This window comes from Rhinichthys klamathensis, unplaced genomic scaffold (assembly GCF_029890125.1).
Source record: "Rhinichthys klamathensis goyatoka isolate OS25496 unplaced genomic scaffold, OSU_Roscu_1.1 h1tg000639l_1, whole genome shotgun sequence".
Classification (NCBI taxonomy): Eukaryota; Metazoa; Chordata; class Actinopteri; order Cypriniformes; family Leuciscidae; genus Rhinichthys; species Rhinichthys klamathensis.
In genome coordinates, this window is record NW_026607085.1 from 368,884 (window position 1) to 385,556 (window position 16,673).

General features: G+C 39.2%; 1 protein-coding gene across 4 annotated transcripts in view; it reads right to left on the reverse strand.

The window, feature by feature from the left end:
- Positions 1-752: 752 nt before the first annotated feature.
- The window catches only part of arhgef28a (Rho guanine nucleotide exchange factor (GEF) 28a), an 80,825-nt gene continuing 64,904 nt past the window's right edge, over positions 753-16,673 (reverse strand). For all 4 annotated transcript variants that reach the window (XM_056241395.1, XM_056241394.1, XM_056241391.1 and 1 more), the window contains 2 exons: positions 8,674-8,992; positions 753-1,707 (listed from right to left, as the gene is read on the reverse strand). In XM_056241395.1, coding sequence (XP_056097370.1) covers positions 1,550-1,707; positions 8,674-8,992 — 477 coding nt within the window. In that variant the 3' untranslated portion in view covers positions 753-1,549. The remainder of the gene's footprint in view (positions 1,708-8,673; positions 8,993-16,673) is intronic.

The window sequence follows — 16,673 nt, forward strand, 5'->3', positions numbered from 1 at the left end:
CAGACCTACAGTACTTTGAAAATCTAGTTCTAACCTAAAGGCAAACTTTTGGACTCATAAAACCCAACACATTTGCATGAAAATTTCTGCCAAGCAGCATGTGTTTTGTCTTGTACTGATAAATATTTCACAGTCTACTGAAAAACCGAAAAAACTGTACTGTGGATTATTAATCAGTTGGTTCTAGAGTTATGGTTTGGGGTCGCTCATTTTATTCACGTTACTTGTTCAGCTAAATGCATTTGCTGCAGTAATGAAAAGAGGAATTAACAAATAATTTTGACATTTGCAATTACAGTCGATTTGAATCAATTACGAAGATGATTTAAAACAAGAAATAACACACAAGCTGATGTATGAACATTTACTACACCCGTCTACATACAACAATTATACAAAACATGCTCTATATACATAAAATTATTCCTTAAAAATATCAACAATAAATAGGGTCTATGCATTAGAAGAAACAAAACACAAAGGATAGCAAGTGTTCTCATGCGCAGCAAAGCACCTGCTTTTAAATCAGTGATAAGCCTTTGAACAAAGCAAATACACACTGAATTCTTGTCAGTTTAACTCAAGTACATATCAACCCCTAGTACTGGTCTGTAGTCTTTTTTTTATAATAATCATGGCTCGAATTTGAATAGGGATTTTTTTTTGTGTGTGTGATTGAAATTACAGCAGGCCTGAATTTATACTATTTGTAAAAAATATAGCCTATGTATGAACAAAAAGTGATGAAAATGTTGATCCGCATAAAACAAACAATGAATAATGTAACTGACAACATGCAAAATGCATGAACAAAGCCTTCAGGCTGATATGACAATATACTGTCCTAAAGTATCAAGAGATAAAGGTGAATGCCAGTGTGTAATCTGAATGCTGATGAGACTTTTCAGATATTCACTGCATATGCGACATTATAGGCAATGTTTCGTGAGCATCAAATAACTGAAATGTTTCAGAAGAGGACACATTTTACACATTCCCCTCCATCCATACATGTGAAACCAATTTCCTAATGTGAGAGATTGAATTTGAAAGAGGTGATGATGTGATTCCTAACGCAAACACACACACACACGCATACATAAGCCTGACTCATATAATAGGCTGAGAATGCTTTTATAAACCAAGTCATCGTTCATCTACTGAACGAAAGGGTCAGTATTTTTGTGTCCTGATGTAAGCTGACATGGACAGTTGGAGAAAACTACACTGTGCAGCAATGTGGGAGGGGACTTTAGTATGTGTGACTAAACGCGTGCAGAAACTGCCTAACCTGATTCAGTCATTGCAGGCTCCAGGCTATAAAGCAAAACACAGCCACTCGACAAGCCCCATCTCACACACGGACCAAAGTAAGTGCTATGAAGTCTGGAGAATGTCACAGAAGGCCAAAAGTGTGCTACGATGAATGAAAGAATAAAAAAAAACCTACACAAATAAAGAGTGGGATCATATCCTGATCCAAATATCAAATTGCAAATCCAAGTCCAAATGTTTTGTTTCAAAACCAACTAAAGCTTGTTTGTTCATTTCAGAGATACACAATGTTCTCCTCTCCATCAGTATCTCTGTTCTCTGTCTCCATGGTAACAAAGGGCTGGTTGACAAGCAGGACGTCGGCTTGAGGAAGCCCCATCCCTGTTCCTTCGGCTGACCAAGATTCTTGGAGATGGCTGAGCTGACCCACATCTGTGAAGACAAATCGGATGTTATTAGTCATTACGTCATCAATAGTCACCTGAAGCACACTAAATCATACCTGTCAAGCAATTGTCAGTGACCTCATAAAATAGCGTTTTTGTTCAGTGTAAACTCTATAAATAGACCAATCCAAAATGAATGTTTAAGAGCAAACAGGTTGAAGATAAGACGATGGGTTGATGATTTATTAAATGAGCAAAAGCAAAAGATGACCCTTTGATGAGGGTTGTCCCTATTCTTTTAATGAGTAATGGGTGTGTTTTGGGCGTAACGTGCAATTAACCAATCAGAGTCTCATCTCCCATTCCCTTTAAAAGCCAGTTGCGCTCGCGCCATGGCGGATTACCTATTTACGTGGCGGAATTTGCAAGCGGAAAAACTGAACGCTTCTCTAGAGAGGAAACGGATCTGTTTGTGGGCAAAGTTAAAGCGCGCGAGCAGACCATCTACGGGACAAAGTGTATGCGCGTTGTGGTCCCACCTTTAGGCGCACATTACTAACGCGCCCTTTAAATAAAAAAAAATACTGCGCCATTGACACCAAATTTCAGTTGGTCAATGGCGCAGTCTGTTTCAGCTGCCTCAAAATAGCAACGCGCCAACAATGCGCCTGAACACACCTCTTTTTCAGACCAGCATGCCCAAGGTTGGACAAATGGGCGCAAATGCATTTGCTATTTAAACAACGTGGTGCAGGACGTGAAAATGATAACTGCGTCAGGCTGAAACTAGCAAAAAACACTTGCGCCGGGTGTATGATAAAGCCCTAAGACTTTTTCACAGTACTGTATTTCCTCACAAAAGCGGAATATGAAGCGTAGTGAAGCCTAGCCTCTATTGACATCTATTAAAAAAACGGCCTCTTGTTTCCTTCTCTGCGTACCGCTGTGTTACGCTTTTTTCTGGCTAAGGTTGCAGGCTTGCCTTCAAGTGGCTTTACTTGGTTGAATCAGTTGAATCAGGTGCGTTTGATAAAGGGGACATGCAAAATGTGAAGTTTTGGTACTCCAGAAACATGGTTGGGAACCACTGCTATATAGCAAGTCTTATACTAGCTTCGTGTGAGGAACAGATTGAAATTTAAGACTGCATTCATTGATGGTCTTCCTATGTGTAAGGTACAGACCAAATTTTGAGGCCATCTATTTTCATTGTACTGTATGGAGCACAGAAGCTTCTTTTGTGTTTCACCAAAGAAAATAATAAGGTGTTGGAACATTTTTGAGCAAACTATTACCTTCATATTCATGTTGCTGCATTAAAAAAATCTAACCCACACAAGGGGTACCTCAAGTGCTATCACATGTCATTCACATTCATGTGATGTTGTGAATGAAACTGATGAATCCTTCTAACATTTAATTACCAGCTTCTCAACAGGGACTATGACCCAGTTTCATTACCTTCATTCAGACTGTAGGATGTGTGTGTATGTGAGGTAATGTTGTTAGCTGAGCACTGTTTGAACAGTGAAGGTCAAACAGTGACTATTGTAAGGCTGTGGTCTTGACCTCTGAATAAACAGTTAAACAAAGCAGTGTTATAGTCATGTTGATTTAACAAGCACTTCAATCAAGGCTTTCATATATAGAGAGATAATGGATAATGTGAAGGACAGGTAACAAATGTTCAATTTTGAAGGTAGACTATAAGGAGATCTTGTTTTTCAGTTTAAGCCTGTGCATGCGTCATCAACATAATCTTTTGTGACCCTAGATGTTTATGATGTAATTCACTTGAGGTGTCATATCAACAGGGGCAAACTGCATTTTCAATTGCTTCAGAGCTTTAGTGGATTCTTTTTTGTTGTTGTCTGTCTTTGTTTGGTTGCCCCAACAAAACCTCCAGATAAAGTGGTCCAGTACAGGTATTTTTAATGTTTGAAAGTCTCTTATGTGAAATATTATTACAATTCAAAATAAAAAAATATATATATTTTAAGATGTGATTTTTGCTTGTTACAGCAAAGCTGAATTTTTAGCATCATTACTCCAGTCTTCAGTCACATGATCCTTCAGAAATCATTCTGATTTGCTGATTTGACGCTGAAGAAACATTTCTTATTATTATCAATGTTGAAAACAGTTGTGCTGCTTAATACGTTGATATGTTTTTTTCAGGATTAAACATTTCTTTCAAAAATAAAATAAAAAATTATATATATATATATATACACACACACACACACTCACCTAAAGGATTATTAGGAACACCATACTAATACAGTGTTTGACCCCCTTTCGCCTTCAGAACTGCCTTAATTCTATGTGGCATTGATTCAACAAGGTGCTGAAAGCATTCTTTAGAAATGTTGGCCCATATTGATAGGATAGCATCTTGCAGTTGATGGAGATTTGTGGGATGCACATCCAGGGCACGAAACTCCCGTTCCACTACATCCCAAAGATGCTCTATTGGGTTGAGATCTGTGACTGTGGGGGCCATTTTAGTACAGTGAACTCATTGTCATGTTCAAGAAACCAATTTGAAATGATTTGAGCTTTGTGACATGGTGCATTATCCTGCTGGAAGTAGCCATCAGAGGATGGGTACATGGTGGCCATAAAGGAATGGACATGGTCAGTAACAATGCTCAGGTAGGCCGTGGCATTTAAACGATGCCCAATTGGCACTAAGGGGCCTAAAGTTCCCTCTTTTTCCTATTTGTAGTGGAGATGAGTGGTACCCGGTGGGGTCTTCTGCTGTTGTAGCCCATCCGCCTCAAGGTTGTGCGTGTTGTGGCTTCACAAATGCTTTGCTGCATACCTCGGTTGTAACGAGTGGTTATTTCAGTCAAAGTTGCTCTTCTATCAGCTTGAATCAGTCGGCCCATTCTCCTCTGACCTCTAGCATCAACAAGGCATTTTCGCCATTCTGACATTCAGTTTGGAGTTCAGGAGATTGTCTTGACCAGGACCACACCCCTAAATGCATTGAAGCAACTGCCATGTGATTGGTTGATTAGATAATTGCATTAATGAGAAATTGAACTGGTGTTCCTAATAATCCTTTAGGTGAGTGTATATGTTGCTTGTGAAAATCTGTATTTTGCCTGAATAAATGCCCATCAATGGAGAAAAATGCTACTACCAGCACAGGCTAACTGAGCCATGTCAACCAGCCAAACTGACCTGAGTGCAACACTCATCAGATGGTGTCAAGACTGACATACGCTGCATCCGAAATCGGATACTTTCCAACGATATAGTATGCGAAAAACAGTAGGCCAATAGAATACAAAGTATTCGAAAAACAGTAGGTGAAAAGACCCTGGACGACCTACTACTTCCAACGCGATTCTGAAGTGCGCATTTGCTGGACACTTTACTATCCCATGAGGCCACGGGAGAGGATTTGTGAATAGTAGTGAAGTGGCGCGACAGTTTTTAATGAATTTCATTCATACTACCCATATTCATACTATATAGGACATTCTTTTTTAATTAGGAATGCACCGAAATGAAAATTCTTGGCCGAAACCGAAAAAGAGGAAACCAAGGCCGAAAACCGAAAACCAAAACACCGAAAGAAATTATGCCAATTATTAGTACCATTGCATTTATGGCTATGACTGTGTACTAACTTTACTTAAATCGAGGCATTACAATTGCATAAATTAATATTGAAGTTTCAAAGAATAAATCAATTACAAATTATGCAAATATTTATTTAGCACATTGCAACAATGCACAGTATAAAATAAAATTCAAACTAAAATGTTTAACTTGCCCATTCTACTTCTTGAGGTAAAGTGGCAGGTTTTTCTTGATGAAGAGTAGCTTCTCTACTTTATTAATTATATAAAAATGTTAAACTTGGGCGTCAGACGCGAATTTGCGTCAAACGCGTGAATGCACCAAATAAAATCATTCGCGCGAATGAGGCGAATTCGCGCCTATCACGCCGCGCAAAATGCTTCGTTTGCGACGCAGGACCTCTAGACGCGCGTAAACGCGTCTTTACATTGACTACGGCTGCGGATCCACTTGTCCGTGCGTCACTTGTCGTGCCGCCATCCGCTTTATTCCTATGGGTGACGCCACGCGACTTTAACGCGCCCGCAAAGCATCCCGGGAAGGCGGCACTTCATTTGGAAAAATGCTGCGTGTCAAAAAGCTGGCCGATGCCCATCTTTATACAAATTAATTCCGTTGAACGCGACGCGACTATCCAATAGAAGTAGAGCATATGGAGACGGGGGAAGTCTCTCGCAGGTCCTCTGTTCTAGACTGGCCGCTGGCTCAAAACCACGCCCATAGCGGTAAACTAAGGCACACCCATCAACATACAAATGTGGGGAGGCGTCGCGACGCCACGCGACTGTCGTGTCACAAAAGTGGATTTCTACCGTCAGGGTGCGGATCCACTTGTCCGTGCGATACTTCTGTCGCGCCGCGCTCCGCTTTATTCCTATGGGTGACGTCACGTGACTTTAACACGCCCGCAAAGCATCCCGGGAAGGCGGCACTTCATTTGGAAAAATGCTGCGTGTCAAAAAGCTGGCCGATGCCCATCTTTATGCGACGCGACTATCCAATAGAAGTAGAGCATATGGAGACGGGGGAAGTCTCTCGCAGGTCCTCTGTTCTAGACTGGCCGCTGGCTCAAAACCACACCCATAGCGGTAAACTTGAGGAACGCCCGTCAAAGTACAAATGTGGGGAGGTGTCGCGACACCATGCGACAGTCGTGTCGCAACAGTGGATCTCTACCGTAACGGGTTTACCTTAGTTTACCGCTATGGGCGTGGTTTTGAGCCAGCAGCCAGTCTAGTACAGAGGACCTGCGAGAGACTTCCTCCCGTCTCCATATGCTCTACTTCTATTGGATAGACGCGTCGCGTTCAACGGAATTCATTTGCATAAAAATGGGCATCGGCCAGCTTTTTGACGCGCAGCATTTTTCCAAATGATCGCCGCTTTGCGGGCGCGTTAAAGTCGCGTGACGTCACCCATAGGAATAAAGCGAAGCACGGCGCGACAGAAGTGGCCGCAGCAGCCTCACCATTGAAATCATTCGTGCCAGACGCTCTATTCGCGTTTGGTGTGAATGCACCATCAGATATACTGAAAATACGTCCACACCGTAGACATGTTGCTTCATTGTTTTTGTCGTCACAACATTTCGGCCCTATTGTTTCGGTGATAAAATGCACTTTTGGGCCATTTTCGGCCGAAGATTTTCGGTGGCTGAATATTCGGTGCATTCCTATTTTTAATGGTTGTGATGTAAGTTCAAATTCAAATGTAGTAGCCTACCTGCTTAGACAGTATGCAATTACACGCACATTGGGTAAACATATGTGGTAAATATACACTATGGATATTTATGTTGAAAAAGACTCTATAGATGATAAATCTAGGAAGTGGGACCCTAATCTAGCTAAACATGCACCCTTGTGCACACTCTGTCAATAATGAGAGAGGGTTAATGAGGCAATCAATACACACAGGATACAACCTTTAAAGCAAGTAAATAAGATGTGTTATTTACTGTAGTATACAAGTGTTAAAATGTTCAACAAGTACCTTTAGACATTACAGAGATGAAGTGTATGTGTTTGTGTGTGTGAGAGGGACGATTCATAATGTTAAACAGACAACTCGAACAGCTCATGAGTAAATATCAGATGAATAAGTTTGACCCTCGCCCCTCCTCGCTCTTGTAAGATGACAGGTCACTCGGTAATGAGTTTGGTAAAGATTTTTTAGATCAATGTTCCAATCAGTCTCCGTAGCTGGCGGCCCTTGATTCACACGACACTGTCATCCCGACAGTCAATAGACAGAGGTGCAATTGATCGCTGAGACAGATGTGTATCTGTGCGTGTTTGTACCTGGGTGTGATAGAGTGAGGATGAATCTTTGTTATTAAACACAGATTAACAACACAAAGAAAGCGAATCGACCTAAGCTGCTGCAACACCAGTTTTAATAATGATTCGCAAGTAGATGTGATGAAATCAGTTCTTTCTTTTGCATCTGCGTCTTAGTTAAACGACAAATATAAAATAAAAAAAAGAAATGGCAGAAAATAAAGCCAAACTTGTTTTGTTTTTATTTTATGTTGTCAACTAGCAGAATTGGGCTGGTATATAATGGTAGAAATATGTCAATCATTAGATATTCTGCAATACCATTTAAATTTCAGCATATCCATGACACGGTTTTAAATCAGAAAACTAGCACATACTCTAAAGTGAGTCGCAGATGGGTGTTTCCTGTGTGGAGAGTTTAACGTGTCACACCAAATGTATGGTGCAGGCATGATGTAATTGTAGGTTATTTACGGTTGGCCAAGTAATGTTGCAACAGGTATTTTACAGGGATGCATTATTAATAATTGGATGAATAACATTTAAAGTCTTGTTTTTAACTCAAGTGTTACATAATGTGAAGCTTTTTTTACATTGAGCCAGATTTGATCAGTTTTGGGTCATTAAGATTTTCTTTTTAAAGAACTATTACTTTTATTCAGCAAATGTATTAAATTTAATGAAACCAGTAAATACATTTATGATGTTACAAAAGATTTATATTTCAAATAAATGCTGTTCTTTCTATTCATCAAAGAATCCTGAAAAAAAAATACTACGCATCATAACTGTGTTCAATATTGATAATAAGAAATGTTTCTAATGATTTCTGAAGGATCATGTGACACTGAAGACTGGAGTAATGATGCTGAAAATCCAGCTTTGCCATCACAGGAATAAATTACATTTTAAAATATTTTACAACTGAAAACAGTTATATCAAATTGCAATAATATTTCATAATATTACTATTTTTTACTTTTTAATACCAAGAAATGCAGATATTTGTATATGGGGCTGGAGAATGTTCAGCAAAAATAACTTACAAAATACTCATACTGAGACATAAGACTTGACATATTGTCCACCCATTACTGTCAACACAACTAAGTAACAAGTGATTGCAGTAAAAACATTACCATTATTTGGGCTCTCTGTTAGACTTCTCAGAGGGGTCGAGTACATTGTTCCTCCAGTCCAACTCTCATGCCCTGCAGGAGCATCAGACACTCCAGCAGAGCTCTGTCTGTGGTTGGATCGTGCCAGGAGTGAATTGAGACTGTTCTGAGCACTGGGAGAATCCGAGAATCCTATAGATCCCGAGTGCAGGTGGACAGTCTGATGATGGTGGTGTGGATGATGTTGAAGGTGGATGTGCCGGTTGTTTAGAGAGGGAGACATAAATGCTGCCTCGTTCACAAAAATGGATCCATGCTCGTCCTGATGGTGACCAGCGTCCTGCACGACAAAGATGCACATCACTCACATATCATATCACTACATCATCTACACAATACAACTCAATTATAGTATATACTCCTGCACCTCACTTTCTGTGAAATTTTGCAGGATCGGATCACATGTTAATAACACACAACTTCACACATTTTAAAGTCATGATGACTTAGAACATATAGAAGTAAGCATACTTAAGCTGTTTAATTCTAAGAGTGAGATTGTGGAAAACAATATAAGATAAATAATTAAAGAGAAAAGAAATCTTGTCTAACATAAGTGGACTTTACAGAATATGGTGTATTTTTTTATTTTTTTATTAAATTAGTGTAATCAGGGAACATTAAAGAAGAAAACATTTAGAGGTTAGCCATGATATTAAATTTATTAGCATAAATTATATAAATTTGTATTACCTCCTCCACATTACATCATCAGTCATCCAAAGGCCTTTTCTTTTTTTCCATAGTTTTCTTTTGTGTACTTCATTTGATCACATTTATAAATGACCGTTTTAATTCAGAAAACTGACAACAGAGCCAACAGTATGATGATGTTTTTGCCATCAGACATCATATCCACCTCTTCACCACTCTTCCTGAGCTTTTCCTCATTCATTCAGTTGGTTACATATGTGTATTACATATGCATTTAAGGCCAGACTGAATCATTGACCCACAAGCTCAAAATCACTGTTTTATGCTAATCGGCCCCCACAAATAATACCACAAATAACTTGGACCTGAAGTGGATCTATTGTGTGTATAGTTCATGTGTGTAGGAGAGCCTTACAGAAATATATTCCCCAAAAGGTCAAAGCTAAGATGGTGGAAGATACACACTCACAAGCTATTTAAGTCAATATTTCATTCTGAGGAGGAATCCACGTAACAGCAAAAACAGGATGTGATTTTACCTCATATTCTGGCTGTATTCATAAGACTTCTAAAAGCTGGAGTTTTTTTTTTCTTTTCTTTTACAACTGGACTACAAAAAGCATGTTTATCTGGTAATGTGAAGTTTAATTGCAAATTAAAGCATCATTAGCCTATACAAATGGTTACATAATATTGCGACATACATAATATTCAAAAGTTTGGGGTAAGATTTTTTGGTTTCACTTTATTTTGATGATCCCTTTAACACATTCTCTTGACAATAAGTAATGTTGCCCCTTACAGGTAAATGGTAAATGGACTGCATTTATACAGACCCAATGGCCACCAAAGCGCTTTACAATTTGCCTCACATTCACCCATTCACTCACTCATTCATACACCGACGGGTGACGGCAGCCATGCAAGGCGCCATCCAGCTCGTTGGGAGCAGCTGGGGTTAGGTGTCTTGCTCATGGACACCTCGACACTTGGTCAGGTGGAACCGAGGATTGAACCACCAACCTTCCGGTTTGTAGACAACCCACATGAACCACTGAGCCACTGCCGCCAGGTCTACTAACTCTCATTAGAGTGTTAGTAGAGCATTAGTAGACTGGTGGGTTTATGGTTAGAATAAGTTGACATGTAGTTGCAAAGTTTCTTATAGTCAATAGAATGTCTGTATCCTCACAATAAAGAGTTAGCAGATATTAAGCAGACAGTTAACTAATACTCTAATGAGAGTTAGTTGACACGCAGTTGTAAAATAACTTAGTCAACTGAATGTTCAAAAGGGACCATCAAAATAAAGTGTTACCGATTGTGGCGAGCAGGATGAGGCCGAGGGCCGTGAGAGAACGGGGCTCATCATTGATGATGAGCGACACCTGCGCGACGCACCGGTCTCGTCTCTCTCACAGAGGAGCGGAAGCATAAAAGGAGGAGCGACGACCGTGAAGGACGAGAGAGGACAGGCCTGGACTATTTTTGTTTTGTTTCTGTTTGATTATATTTGGCAGCAGTTACTTTCTGCTGCCTTTACTTTAGTTTTGTATTTGTTTATTTATTTATTAAAAGTCTTTAAATGTTTGCCGGTTCCCGTCTCCTCCTTCCCACAACGAATGGTGTTACATAGATTTTTTTTTAAGCTTTTGATAGAAGTGTGTTATTTGATCAAAAATACAGTAAAATAATGTTTTAATATAAAAAAAACGGTTTTCTATTTTATGTAATTTATTCATGTGATGGCAAAGTTGAATTTCTAGCATTATTACTCCAGTCTTCAGTGTCACATTCTCCTTCGGAAATCATTCTAATATGCTGATTTGGTTCAAAATGGTTGTGCTGCTTAATATTTTTGTGGGAACCTTGTTTATTATGTGATTCTGTGAAAGTTTAAAAGTTTGAATTTGAATGCATCCTTACTGAATAAAAGTATGAATTTCTTTTCTTTTTTTTAAAAAGCTTACTGAAAAAAAAAAAAAAATTCTAACAAGATTTATTCTATGGCCGTCTTACAGTAAATACAACTAATAAAACAAAGTATAAGTAAAACTAGGAAACGGCATAATTTATAATGTATTCGGTATAAGTGAGTCAAACACTGTGTCAGTGATGAATAAACCAAATATATTGTTTTGTAGACCAGTAGAAAGGGGTCACTTGCGCTTCAGCCTAGTTAGTGCTCACGGAACAGGACACAGAAATCTAAGGAAAAGGACCCAAGGTCTAGATAGGACCCAAGGTCTAGATAGGACCAAGGAGCAGGACCGGAGCACAGAACATTTAATTATTTTTATTAGTACAGAATGACTAACGTTTCGACGCCCATGCGTCTTCTTCAGAGTCAATACCTATTATTAAAATGTTCTGTGCTCCGGTCCTGCTCCTTGGTCCTAGCTAGACCTTGGGTCCTTTTCCTTAAATTGTTTTGTAGACTTCATCAGACTTTATCAGTTGTGCAACAATATTACGGCCAAGTTGTATTTTGTAGCACGACACTGCTACTTGTTGAAAAAGTAACTTATTACTGTAAAAACTACAGTGTTTTGAAAACAGCTGAACTACTATCACATACTGAACAATGTAGTCAAGTAGTTTTATTTACTCCCCAACACTGTGTGTCTGTATTTAGTGAAAACTCTACAGAGAAGTTAGCCATCAGATGGATATCATTGTCCTACATCTCGCCCTTGCACTTTCCGATAATTTACAAACCACACCAAAATGAAACATCACTTCCCTGACCTGCAGAATGAAGTACAGAGTTATTTTAATTATTTTGCCTTGGTACGGGCTTTTCAATTATAATTAATCATTAGCTTGTTTATTAGCGCACAGTCAAGAGGTTGAAGCTTAGACCACCTCACACGGCCTAAGACTGATGAGCCATGAATTGCTCTCATTTTCGCAGGTAATGAATCAGAGGCTTAGCTGTGTGTGAGAAACAGGCGTTTGACCACAACTGAATCCTCCCTGTGTACAAGAGGTCGAGGAATGAAATGTTTTCCTCCTTAGTGGACTGCCACACCTGATTTGACTCTGCCTGAAAAGGCAACATTGGCTTTAGACCTTATAAAATTCGTAGTGTTTGGGTGTCTTATTTATTTGTCAAGGCGTGTTTGGGAGGTCTGGTCAGTTGGTTTAATCCAATCATCCAAAAATACTGTTTATCTCAAAAACAGAAAGAGAAAGAGAGAGAAAAACACCACACATAAGGGGCTTTCGCACCAGTTCTAGGAACTAGCCATCAGGGCGGTCCCCCTAGAACTAAATGTTCCCATTTGCACTGCCAGTAGGAACTCGAAGTGGCAAAAGTCATACGTCAGCGACGTCGTTTAGGCGCAGCATTCAACAACGTCAGTAACTCCGTAGCGTAAAGGTTAAGTGCCTGGATTTTGGCGTTGGTCCATCTATCACTGTTTTCCGTGTTCGTGGAGTAAGTACATGCAAACTGTGTGTTTACACGGCTTGTTTCGTATGGCATGCATTCGGCCAATCAACATACTCTTACCTCACTGGTAGTTCCTATTGTGCTGGGTTAGACCCTCCTATGAAGTAGGAGCTAATTTAGTCCTCACAAAAGGCATTCCTAAAACTAAAATTGTTCCCAGTTCCTGCGGTGCGAACATGCCAAAAAGCAGGTACTTCCACCAATAGTTACACGAACTACAAAAATGCTCCTTCAGTGTGAAAGCCAAATATTGTGCGATTTTTGCAGTCGTCCGAGCTCGCAGGCGATTTTTTTCTCTCGGAAGAAATCGTGTGGAAATTGTTGATGCTCGTATAGTCGCGGCTCACATTTTGTGCGAGAGGAATTACGAGCCGAGCCGGGCACACTATGAGCACCTCCCGACCTACCGATAATTTTTAAACACGTTTTAAAAAGGTTCAGGGAGTCTGTCCGATTTTGACCAGTGTATAGGCTGTCGCCTATTGCCAAATCATGCACAACCATGTCATATAGGCTAGATCTATGAATATTTTTATAGCCCAGTGGCTGCAACCCTACAGCATGTGCATACACTGACACACACACACACACACACACACACACTCTAGTAGTTTTTGTTGAAAAGAATGGAAAGAACGGTTACTGAATGTTGTTCTGTGCTTTTCACCAAATCATTTACACACTCGTCTTTTTTTTTTTTTCTATCCAAAGCTATAGCAGGAACATTGAAAGCTCCAGTATGTGTGTTCAGCGAGGAAGCTCGTGCTATTGCCACCAGCTCGCTGTGCAGTACAGTCATGCCGTGTACCAGCAGCTTTGACGCGATCAGGTGACTCGTAACGCATGCAATGACTCAGGACCTCCCGAGTCTCCGAACGCGCAAAGTGTACGCCCGCCTTAAATATAACACTTTATAAAACAGTAATTAGTAGGTATAGGTAATTTTATTTTTTGTAAAATTTAGGAAACATATACACATACACTACAGTTCAAAAGTTTGGGGTCAGTACAATATTTTATTCAGTAAGGATGCATTAAATTGATCAAAAGTGACAGTAAAAACATTTATAATGTTCATAACGTGTCAGAGATTCATGAAAAAAATGTGTACTGTATCATGGTTTCCACAAAAATATTAAGCAGCACAGTATTTTAAACATTGATAATAAGGAGAAATGTTTCTTGCACCAAATCACCATATAAGAATGATTTCTGAAGACTGGATTTCTGATCATGTGACACTGAAGACTGGCGTAAAAGCTGATGAAAATTCAGCTTTTCCATCAGAGGGATAAATTACATTTTAAAATACCCTGAAATAGAAAACAATGATTTTAAAGCTGCAGTCCGGCGTGTTTCCTCTTTGTCGCCATCTCTGTTCGAAATCTGCAATTGCAGTCATTCGCGGAATTATCAACTTTACGTGAGTTGTAGTTCAACACCCTCGACACGGCACAGCGCGGATTAACACAATGTTTGAGGAGAGTGTGAGGCTGTCAGTCACCGCGCCGGTGTGGATACTGTCATTCAGAATCACAGATTATTCTTTTTGGAAGTAAGAATAACACAAGAATTTTCACCGGAAAATGTCATCTGAACTAGTAAGAAACATCCACTTTTGTTCTGGTTCTGACATTGCAGTAAATCGTGCTGATTAAATATAACAATCGCTTATAAGTTATCACACAAAGCCGTGCAAATTATACTTTGTTCTCAAATTGTTAATGTTAACAATGTAAGCAAGCATTGCGTGACTACATCTTCCGATATATATCCTTGTTTTCGCATGGGTCCGGTTGCAGTCTCTTTTTTTCTGTAGCCACTCCGAAGTCGTTTGAACCTTTCTGGATCCGCCATCGAATTGATAAGTTTAATTATATCAAGTGCTGTGAGAAAAGGCTATAAATCTCCACCTCCAACATCCTCACACACAATATAGCCTACTAGCCGAGACTCCTTTATGTGTATAGGTGTGACGTAATGACGCAAAGACAAGCTCAAATCTCCCGCGGAAATCCACCAGTACCACTGGAATTAAAAACATTATTACAAACTTACCGCTTTAAATCGAGCTAAGGCAAGCAGATAGTTTTGAACAGTGGCTGGTTATGTATTTTCTCAAATATGTATTTTGGATAATTTTTAACCCAAAAAAAGCTACGGACTGCAGCTTTTATTTCACAATATTACTGTTTTTACTGTATTTTGATGAAATAAATATAGCTGTGGTCAGCATACGAGACTTCTTTCAAAAACCGTTAAAAAAAATCTTACTGACCCCAAACTTTTCAATGGTACAGAGAGAGAAAGAAGAATGCAAAAACAGCTGAAAAATGTAAGGAACAGAAAGAAAGAAAGAAAGAAAGAAAGAAAGAAAGAAAGAAAGAAAGAAAGAAAGAAAGAAAGAAAGAAAGAAAGAAAGAAAGAAAGAAAGAAAGAAAGAAAGAAAGAAAGAAAGAAAGAAAAAAAGAAAGAAAGAAAGAAAGAAAGAAAGAAAGAAAGAAAGAAAGAAAGAAAGAGAAGGAGAGAACGAGACAGAAGGGAATTACATGACCAAAAAAGAAAGCAAATGGGGTCAAGAAAAACAGAAAATATAGTTTATCTGCCTTGAATTCATAACTGACAGTTTTGTTCCATCTTCAAAGTCAGATGAGAGAGGATTTGGGAGTGCTATCCTCTGACATCACTACCTGGGTGTTTTGGCAACAGAGTAAAGGAGGAAAGAGCAGAGGAGCAAAGAAATATGCCAGCGTTTAGAAGGCAGCTGTGTCTCCAGACTCACGCTGTGCACAAAGGCTTTTATGACATTCCCACAGCTCACAACTACAGCTTTTAGGAATATTTCAAACACACACAAACAGATACGAAGAACATGCATATACAGTATAGACGCATATGAACAAACAGGCAGAAACTACAATGACCCTAAAGCGAAGCTGCCTTAGTGGCACTGTTGGCAGTTCATCACAGGAAGCAAGAGAGCTGCAGCCTCCTCACAAATTATTCTAAATTAAACTACTTTCAATTAATGTGCATAACACAAATGTATAAAGGTGTTTTAAAGTAGATTCTCCTATGTGGTATTCTAAGCAAATTCAAATCATTGGCACTTTGTCAGATTTCTCTGGCTTTTGTACAAGTCTTCTCTGATGTGCAAATTGACCAACCAGAATATGAATGACAACAAGTTTCTTTCAAAAACATGGCTAAAAGGCAAAAGATGATTTAAAATTTGCAATCATAATCAAGTGCAATAATTAGAGGCAGTTTCTCAAACCTATAGATGTCAAAAAATGATCATACATTTTTGTTAAATTTTTTACTTAGTTTTGAACACAGATTATTTTATTTTTTTGTCCTGGCTGAATAATAGTATTTTGTTTCCAAGTTCTTGTCCAACCCCGAAGTCACTGTGGCCTACAAAATTGACTGATATTCAGAGCTGTCAGGTTCAATTTAATGGGAAATCTCAAGTTTCTGTCATTCCACCTTGCATTTTTACAGGTAAACAGGGGTAAACGCAAATCATCAGATTCATTTACTGACGTAAAAATGTTCATCAGCAAGTAGCAGGTTTGAGCAATATTAAAATCAGCATGAAATGGAAATTGCAATCATCCTGTCTTCCCTACTGTGACGATTTTGTCACATGGGAATTGATTGGATCATTGTCATTTGAGCGGCCTCTAGAGGCGAAATAAAAACCATCACTGACGCCTCGTGGTGTTTGTTTTGACACGTGAGACTGCGCGCTGCACAGAGCGGGACACTTCAGATGCGGATTTAAAACAGACAATGAAACGGTATGTATAGAGTACACTACTGTGCGTGTTTTCATGTCACTATAAAGTAA